Source organism: Phascolarctos cinereus, unplaced genomic scaffold (genome assembly GCF_003287225.1).
Source record: "Phascolarctos cinereus isolate Bilbo 61053 unplaced genomic scaffold, phaCin_HiC Scaffold_3;HRSCAF=262, whole genome shotgun sequence".
NCBI lineage: Eukaryota > Metazoa > Chordata > Mammalia > Diprotodontia > Phascolarctidae > Phascolarctos > Phascolarctos cinereus.
In genome coordinates this window covers 238,668,024-238,677,960 of record NW_027555736.1, presented here as the reverse complement: position 1 = coordinate 238,677,960, position 9,937 = coordinate 238,668,024, and the positions used below count along the sequence as shown (strand labels likewise).

Here is a 9,937-nt window from a genome sequence, read left to right as displayed (position 1 = left end):
CTCCCAGGAATATTACAGCCAAATTCCAGAGCTCCCAGATCAAGGAAAAATATTGCAAGCAACCAGAAAGAAACAATTCAAACATTGGGGAGCCACAGCCAGGATTGCACAAGATTTAGCAGCTCCCATGTGAAAGGAGAGGAGGGCTTGTAATCATAAGGTATCCAATATTCCTATCTAGGTATAGAAATCTCTTACCCAATAAGGAGATAGGAAAGAAGGGGATAATATATATGGAAGGGGGGGATGATAAGAGTATAGGTCAGATTAGGGAAGGAGGGACAAGATATAAAGAGAAAGAGAAAGATAAACTGAGGAAAATGGGATGAGGGTGGAGAAAGGCACAGTTAGTGATCATAACTGTGAATGGGAATGGGATGAGCTAACCCATAGAACAGAAGCAGAATGGATTGGAAACCAGAATCCAACAATATATTGGATACAAGAGTCACACTTGAGACAGAAAGACACACAGAGTTGAAATGGACTGGAGCAGCATCTATTAAGCTTCAGCTGAAGCGAAGAGGGTGCGGTGGCAATCATAATGTCAGACAAAGCAAAGCAAAAATAAACCTAATTCAAAGCAATAATTAGGGAAACTATATTTTCCTAAAAGATACCATAGACAATAAAGTAATAGAAAAATTTTACATCAAGTTTAAAAAGCCTCATCTCTCAAATATGTAGAACTGAGTCAAATTTATAAAAAATAAGAGCCATTCCCCAACTGATAAATGGTCAAAGGATATAAACAAGTAGTTTTCAGAAGAAGAAATCAAAGCCATCTACAGTCATATGAAAAAATGGTTAGAGAAAGGCAAATTAAAACACCTCTGAGGTACCACCTCACACCTATCAGAAATGACAAATGCTGGAAGGGATGAGTGAAAATAGGTACATTAATGAACTGTTGGTGGAATAGTGAACTGGTTCAGCCATTTTGGAGAACAATCTGGAACTTTGCCCAAAAGATTATAAAGCTTTGAATACCCTTTAATCCAACAATACCACTACTAGATCTGTACCCCACAGAGATCAAAGAAAAAGGAAGACCTATGTGTACAAAAATACTTATAGCAGCTTTTTTTTGTGTGTGGTGGCAAAGAACTGGGACGTTGAGAGGATGCTCAACAATTGAGGAACGGTTGAACAAGTTGTGGCATATGATTGTAATGGAGTACTATTGTGCTAGAAATGAGGGAGGGGATGGTTTCAGAAAAGCATGGCAAGACTTGAACTGATGCAAAATCAAGTGAGAAGAACTAGGAGATTACTATGCACAGCAATAGCAATGTTGTGGTAGTGATTGACTGAGAAAGATTTGGCCACTCTGATCCGTACAGTGATCCAAGATACTTACAAAGGACTCATGATAAAAAAAAAAATGCTACCCACTTCAAGAGAAAGAAGTGATGAACTCTGAGTGCAAACTAAAGCATTACTTTCTTCCTTTTTTGTGAAATGGCTAATATAGAGATATGCTTTGCATGAGTTCACATGAATATTTGATAGATTGTTTGCCTTCTCAGTGGATGGGGTAGGTGTGAGAGAGAGGAAGAGTATCTGGAGCTCAAAATAAATAATAGATATTTAAAAAATAAAATAAACATACTTCATATATACATATATGAATATATATATATATATATATATTATACACACACACACACACATATAAATGATGAAATAGATGGTTTCAGAGAACCCTGGGAAGACTTGTACAAACTGATGCAGAATGAAGTGAGCAGAAACATCTTTGAATGACTTAAGAGCTTTGATCAATGAAATAATCAACTACAATTCCAGACAGCCCATGATTAAGAATGCTACCTACCTTTTGTGAGAAAAGTAATGGAGTCAAGATGCAGAATGAGACATACATTTTTGAATATGACTAATGTGGGAATTCATATTGCTTGATTTATACACATTTGTTTAAAAAGGGTTTTCTTTTTTCTTTCTCAAGGGAAGGGAAGATGAAGAAAGAAATGCCTGTTAATTAAAGAAATTAATTTTTTTCAGCCCCCATCATCAACATCCCCAGTAAAAATGAAAAGAATCTATTAGGCAATGTGCTGAGGCACTGAAGATATAAAGACAGAATGAAAAACTGGTCCTGCCCCCAGGAAGGTTACATTCTGTTGAAAGGATAACCTCAAAGACTTCCACAGTCATTTTTTGTGAGCCAGTTAATAATACATTCTTATTCTGCACATATGGAAGGTGAAGCATTGAATTTAATGAACCGAATTTGCCACCCAGCAAGAGAGACTGAAAGAGGGCTGGCAAATACTGGTCAAATTCAATTCGATGCAGCGAATGTGCAGTAAGCACCTCCTAAGTTTTAAGATAGTGTCCTTTTCTCCCTAGGCGGTGTGGAAGCAGGACTACTGCAGGAAGATCAAGGTCAGGCCACCCATCCACCATCAGCTCAGCCCCACATCTCTCTCCCTCTGACCAGGGGGTAGGTGTGGCGTGGGTGTGTCAAGCGAGTGGGAGAAAGCCCTTGCTCGCGCTGGTGGTGCGTAAACACTCGGTTGGTATGGCAACTGCGCCAGCCGGCTGCAGTCACCCGCTCCGCCAGCGCCCAGTGGAGGCAGCCCTGGGGCGATGGGCAGGGGGGCCGTGGCTCCTCCTCTTCTCCCTCCTCCGCTGCCTGCCCTGCAGGCCCAGGGGTGTCCTCCCCTCCCCCCTCAGGTTTCAGAGGGGCAGCCTCGGCTGGGGCCCAGCTGAGGCATGACTGGTCCGGTCTTCGCGGAGCCCCATGGAGGAGGAGCCGCCGCCGCCGCCGCCTCCCACGCCCACGACGCCCCCCCTCTCCGCCTCCGAGATCACCCAGATGAGCAACCTGACGAGCCTGGGCGCCGGCCGCGGCGGGGGCAGCCTGCGCCCCGAGGCAGCCCTGGGCTCGTCTGGCGCTGCGCCGGCCGCGAGCTTCCACGCGGCCGTGATTTCCTTTACCACCGTGGCGGCCGTGGCGGCCGAGGCGCGGGGGAGCCGGGGCGGCGGCGGCGACAGCGGCCTGGCTGGGGCCGACAAGGCCGGGCCGGGCAGCAGCAGCCTCCCCAGCGGCAGCAGCAGCAGCCTCCCCAGCGGCAGCAGCAGCATCCCCAGCGGGGATCCCGTCCCGGCGGGGACGGGGGCGAAGCGGCCGCTGCCGGAGCCCTGGGCGGCCGTGGCGGCGCAGGCGCTCGTGCTGCTGCTCATCTTCCTGCTCTCCAGCCTGGGCAACTGCGCCGTGATGGGGGCGATCGTGAAGCACCGGCAGCTGCGAACCGTGACCAACGCCTTCATCCTGTCGCTGTCCCTCTCTGACCTGCTCACCGCCCTGCTCTGCCTGCCCGCCGCCTTCCTGGCCCTCTTCGCTCGCCACGGCGGCGGCCTCGACGGCGCCCCCGCCTCCCGGCCCTGGCAGCGCTTCTGCACCGCCAGCCGCTTCTTCGGCTCCTGCTTCGGCATCGTGTCCACCTTGACCATGACCCTCATCTCCCTGGACCGCTACAATGCCATCGTGAGGCACCCCGGAAAGAAGATGGGCTGGCGCAGGGCCCTGCTGCTCTTGCTCGCCGTTTGGCTCGTGGCAGTGGGTATCTCTTTCCCCTGGGATCTGCTGGGGGGCTCCGAGGGCGACTGGGGCGAGGATGCGCACGTCGGACCGAAGCAGAGTTTCCACCGCTGCCTGTACTTTTCCTACCCGGGCCCCTCCCGCTTGGGTCCCACCTACAACATCTGGCTGATCGTGACCTGTTACCTGTTTCCCTTTGGGATCATGTGCTTCTGTCTCTACCAGATTTGCAAGACCGTGAGGTTGTCGGAAATTAGGGTACGGCCGGTTTCAACCTACGCCCACCTGTTGCGCTTCTACAGAGAAATGCGGACAGCGACCACGGTGCTCATCATGATTGTTTTCATTATTTTCTGCTGGGGACCCTACTGCCTCCTGGTACTGTTCACAGCTGCAGCCGGGGCTGCAGGTGCCCAGACACCCCCATTCCACCCGGTCCTGAATACCGTGGCCATATGGATGGCCTGGGCAAATGGAGCCATAAACCCTCTCATCTACGCCATCCGCAACCCCAACATTTCCATACTGCTGAGGCACAAACGGGAGGAAGGTTACAGGACTAGAAATGTAGCCGCGTACTTGTCTAGCCGCAATCGACATCTGGAGGCCAGAAGCGTCGCTAATCGTCTCAGAGAACGCTATGCCCACAGGCTCGGCGTGCGCAGTAGAGTGTCCTCTTGCAGTTCTGCTAATGGCGAAGGAGGCAGGGATATGGCCATGTGGGCTTGTAGAAATCCAGCCCTACTCTTCTGCCGAGATGGGCTACCAGACACCGCGTCTGAAGTAGCCATGCAGGGTAAAACAGTAGATACTAGTCTCTAAAAACAGAGTGTGTGCATGAATAGAACCAAGTGCGACCGCAAGAGTATTCATTCCATCCTTGACATTTTAGGGCTAGGGGAATTCCATTTCAGGATCAGTGGAGTTCCTGAGAACCAGCCATTTTATACTGAAAGAAAAGAGGGGGCAGGGCTTGCCATTTTCAGAAAGGCTGATTAAAAGACACACACATACACACACACACACACACACACTTACGTTTTTGCAAAAGTGCCAAGACTGATGTAAATTGCAAAAAATTAAACCAACGTGACTGACCGTTGTGAATTGTAAGTGCCAAAAAAAAAGACCAAAAACCAAATACTAGATCAGACCACCTAAAGCCCATATGTATAGGAATCACACTGTGAAAAACAAAAATACAACGTCTTTGAAAGAGGTTATTGTTATTTATTCTAATGCACAAAAGGTCTCCAGCTATGGGATGGAAAACTAGATACTGTGATCAACTTGTATTGAGATTGTCTTCTAAATGAATTTAACAAAATTGACAATCAGAATCTACCAATTTATAGGAAATACAACTTATGTATTTGGGGGATAGGATACAAGGAAAGAACAGTTCTTATCCTCACGAAATTGGAAAAAAAAATTATATTTACATATTAGGTGCAAACACAGTCTGGGAAGAACAAAAACTGCAAGATATGACTATAGGGAAATATAACTGATTAGCTAAACTGTAAAATACACATCTAATTCAGTGTTGCCTTTTCAAGTAGTCACCTTAAGAAGACTTAAAACCTATGTGGTGCTCCCTTCTTTGGTATGACCTTTAGAATTTACAGTGCATTCTTATGAATATCCTTATTAGCTGCAAATCTGGATTCTTTGAAAGGGGATATGACTCTTGGATAAAGTCATAAGCAAGTATGATGAATATGGTGAGTGATCAGACTGAGATAACCTCATAGCTGATTAATATTACTGTAAAGTAATGACATTGGTTTTGTCGTAATTTAACTCTGAAGGATATTCCAAAAGAGGAGTTCTGGAAATGATTGGGGCAGTGGCAACACAATTTGATGAACTCAGTGGCTTCCCAGGTTGACTACTCTGAAAGACAAAGGTCATTTGAATGTAGACATTCTGATGTTAAAAAAAAAAAAGTCAGTCTCATTGCTTTATAGTTAAAAGGTCCATATAACTATAATTTTAAAGCCCAACTCACATTCCAGGCATGTCTTGGTCATATTCTTTAGAGAGAATAACTATAAACTGGCCATGTTTCAAGGGCTTTAAATTGTAGGTCTAGAATGATAGTTGTATTATGCTGGTCAAGTGGTTAATTAGATGTATCCAGAAATTACTGAAAAGTTCTTTAAAAATTAATTGCTTGACTATAGTTAAAATAATACCAAAAAAAAGCACAAACTAGGACACTCTTCAAATGAAATGCCATTGCACTCAAATTCTTTGACTCAACTTTTAAAAGATGCTTTTGTGTTTTCTCCCTCAATTCCCTTCTTTCTCCCTATTCTCTTTTCCCTTCCCTCTTTTCCCTCACCCCAAAGAGGCTCAGGACTTCGTAGCCTTAATTTAACATTTAAAATTAGGCATGAGATTCATCCTTCTACTTTCTGAAGACTTAAATGTGAAATAATATCCAGTATTTTTTCTTATACAACACTGAAAGATGTTTTAATATTTTTTGTTTGTGAGGAGTCAGTATACGTCATTATTTTGTAATCTAAACCTAAAATAAATAGTCTTTTATGCAACAATTGCAAATGTAGTTTATTTTTCCTTTCTGTGTGGATAGTGAGACATGCATCATGATGTAGCAATTAGCTAACTTCAGAGTCCAAAAGACCAGAGTCTAAGTCATTTTTTTTGTTTTGTTTTGTTTTTGGTAGAGTCTAAGTCTTAACCTCTGACACCTACTAGCTAGGTTATCTTGGACAAGTCACTGACCTTCTCAGTGTCCCAGGCAACTCCCTAAGACTAAAACTTATACATGAGCTGCTGATTTGAAAGTTTCTATCCAGGGGGTTTCCCATGCCAATAAAATCACAGATTTGGGGAAAATGGGCTAAAAATAGTAGATGAGTAGAAACTATTAGAAGTATGTATTAAATATGCCTGCGTTCTAGTTCCTTGCTAAGTCGTGCACAAAGTGAATTGGACACGGTCAGCCCTCTCACACAACTTACGGTCTTTCCACGGTGAGGAGAATAGCCTCAAACGTGACCAGAAGTATCGTTCTTACATTGTGTAGATGCAAGAATTTCAGTTCACTTAATGGAGTTAGGATTTAAAAAGGAGTCATGGGCTGCACATAAGGACAAACTGCTGTCCCAGTTAGGGGAGATTTCACAAAAGAGGGATTTCAGTAGCTGTTTGTATAAAGGATTAAAGGAAGCTAAGAGAACTGGTTAAGTGGGGGAAAGGTTGAGATGTTTCAAAAATAGGGTACTGCCTGAGAAGAGAATTTGGAGGCAGAAACGTCACAGAGAGGAAATAAACTGTGCTTACTTATCGTTCACCCTTCATTCCTGAAGAGAACCAATGACATCCGGAGGGTATAATTGCAAGTGAATTGGATTTAAGTGAGTCAGAGCTGGGCAGAATCATCAGCCTCACTTTCTCCTCCAGAGTCCTCAGGATGACTGGTGACCTGCCCGGATGCGGTGGGAGGCCTTGGCCTTTTAAGCTAAGGTCTTTCCCAAGTCTCAGTTTGTCTGAGGCAACATCCTTTAAGTAGTTAAAAGCTAAGTAAGAACTGAGGCAAAAGAAGACCAAGTTTGCCTTCACACAAGAATCAATCTGGGCAGAGGAACTTAATAAGAAACAGATACAAGAGGACAATCTGGGAAGTCTGGGAACCCAAGGGGTAGGCTGCTGTGAAGGGCTTGATATCAAAAGATCATGCTCATCTGTCCTTTATCTACCACATATGTCAAAAGGGGGAGGTTAAGTCAAAACATCCTATAGAGGAAACAGTGGTGACTTTAAGGTAGAAAGGGATAGGTGGGCAAATTCAGAGCATCAAGTTGCATTAGTTCTTCATGACCAATAAGAAAACATGTATGATATTTTGGGGAGCTGGAGATACTGTGTCCTGCCCTCAAGAGGCTTACAATATAGTAGAAGGATTCTCGTCTCTTGCTGGGAGGCCTAAGGCTATCGATGTAGGCATGGAGAGGAAAAAGGAGTTTCCGGGAGGTGCTATGGAGAAGAGAAAAAATAACAGTAGAATTTGGAAAGGGATTGAGATGAATCCATTGTCTCTGGACAGGGAAATGGCCACACATATTACTGGTCTCTGGTAAAAGAATACTGTCAGAAAGTAATCCTGCTATACTTCTCATTAATCAGACTCTTATTGGAGTGTTTTATTTCTTTTTCTTTTTTCTTTCTTTTTTTTTTGGCTATTCAATGGGGTTAAGTGACTTGCAGAGAATCATACAGCTAGTAAGTGTCAAGTGTCTGAGGCTGGATTTGAACTCAGGTCCTCCTGACTCCAGGGCTGGTGCTGTATCCACTGTGTCACCTAGCTGTCCCCATGGAGTATTTCATTTCAACTGAGGAGTTCTTTGGACTTTAAAAAGGGTATGGAAAAATTGGGAAATCTTGAAAGATAATAATTACTGAAAATTATAGAGATAGAGAGATAAATGTTCTAAGTAAAGGTTAGAGGAATTAAGCTATTTATCTTTACAGGAGAAAAGCCTCAGGGGATGCCTCAGTTTCCTCAACTGTAAAATTAGAATAATAGCATTTACCTCTCAGGGTTGTTGTGAGGATGAAACGAGGTAATAATTGTAAAGAACTTAGCACAGTGCCTGGCTCATAGTAGGTACTATACAAATTTTAGCTATTATTATCACTTTTATCATCACTATTATTATTATTACTAGTATTATTTCTCTTTTTAAATAATGGAGGGTTTTGAGCAATTACTCTTTATAGAACATAGTCCTCTGTACCTCAGCTGCATTTAGCCACTAACAGATTAGCTTATACAAAAGGAATACTTAATTCAAAAGGTATAATCACAAATATACAAATTTACTCCCCAACATGTGGGAGACATAATTTCCTCCCTTCTTCAAAACCAGTACTACCTCATTTTCTGAGGGGGCTTAGGCTCATAGCTTAGCTCATTTCCTATTAAGCATATTACCTGTCCAAAATCTCCCTTCAAGTTCAAGTTCTGGATACCCTTGTTTCTCCTGGCTTCCTTGCTGGACTGTCTGGCTTCATTGTCTTCACCAGAATCCTGACTCCAAGATCATAAGGTTTGAACTCCCTCATCTGATCTCGTGAGGATCACATTGGCACCTGAAATTGAGAAAGATAAACAACACAAAGCAGAAACAAACACTCCTAGTGTCATGTCTTCAGAGCTGGAGTAAAACAGGGAGCAGGGGAAGGAAGTTAAACAGCATAGCACATGACTTCTACTCTGTGGAGGAACTGTGATCTTCGTCATCTGGATGTAGCAGGAAAGAGTGTTTAGGGATGAGGCAAAAGCCATAAAGAGTGACTTATCTCAGTCTAGCCAGTTTTAAAGATGTAGCCTTTTCAGCTGTTCAGCTAATGGAAGGAGGCTATGCCAACCCCTGTAGGACGGATATGCAGAGTTCTTCCATCTTAGGAGATTTGGGCATGCCCAGCCAAGCTCCTTTAGAAATACCTCCACGTTAAGTGGTCTGGGCCTGCTCCAAAGGCCCCTTTACGTATTTCCCCACTGGCAATTTGCCATCCCCAGCATATAGTCAATAGTATATTTTCTAACACAGTCCTCATCCCAAATGCAGGCCTTTGTGCTAAATTTAGAACAGCTCTCTGTAGTCTCTAGGGAGGCATAAGCAAGGTCCTTTCACTTACTTTCCCAGTTTCCTGCAGTACAGTCTCAAAACAGCCAGTGCTCTGTGGTCACATACAATCCCACATGTATAGATGAAAATAAAAAGTAGCTTCAGATACGAAGTTTTTCAGATTCAACAAAATAAGAAGCATTTTGCAAAGTTTGCCAAATATTTCTGCTTTATTTAGCCATCACCTTAAAGGGCCTTTTTCAACTCATAAGCGAAAGGACTAGCAAAGGCAAAGAAAACTGGCTGTAACAAGATTGAAATTTAATAATGCCACAGCAATTCCCTAGGTATTCTTTTTGGTGATTCCACTCACAGAAACATATGTACAGCTATAAGATTATGAAGGCAATCACAGTGTAAACCCCCAAATGGTGGTGCTACATGCTTGGCATTTCCTGAAACTAAAAATTGATAGTACTCCTTTTGCAAATTCTTCCTGTCCAGAACAGAGATCCAACATAATTACTTTTGTGACTATCCATCTGGGATGAAAACATCTGGCAAAACTAGTAATTTTCAGGGAAGAGGCCTCACCCATTTACTGGTGAGCATCTTCAATTCTTCTAGCAATTTCTAGAAACTCTCAAATTATGAGACCATATTCTTCTTGTGTTCTCCCAAGGAGCACAAAATTTTCTCTTCACATTAATAATGGGAACTCTTTTGGTGTCTGCAAGAAGCAGGCTTTAACTTCTTTCTGTAATAAGTG

The 9,937-nt window shown here is 43.5% G+C and overlaps 1 protein-coding gene across 1 annotated transcript; it reads left to right on the top strand.

Annotated features, from left to right (window-relative positions):
* Positions 1-2,532: 2,532 nt before the first annotated feature.
* Positions 2,533-6,136, top strand: GPR135 (G protein-coupled receptor 135). Its single transcript, XM_020986474.2, has one exon. It carries the CDS (start codon positions 2,765-2,767, stop codon positions 4,385-4,387), a length of 1,623 nt encoding a protein of 540 aa, XP_020842133.1. The 5' UTR covers positions 2,533-2,764; the 3' UTR covers positions 4,388-6,136.
* The last annotated feature ends 3,801 nt before the right edge of the window (positions 6,137-9,937 follow it).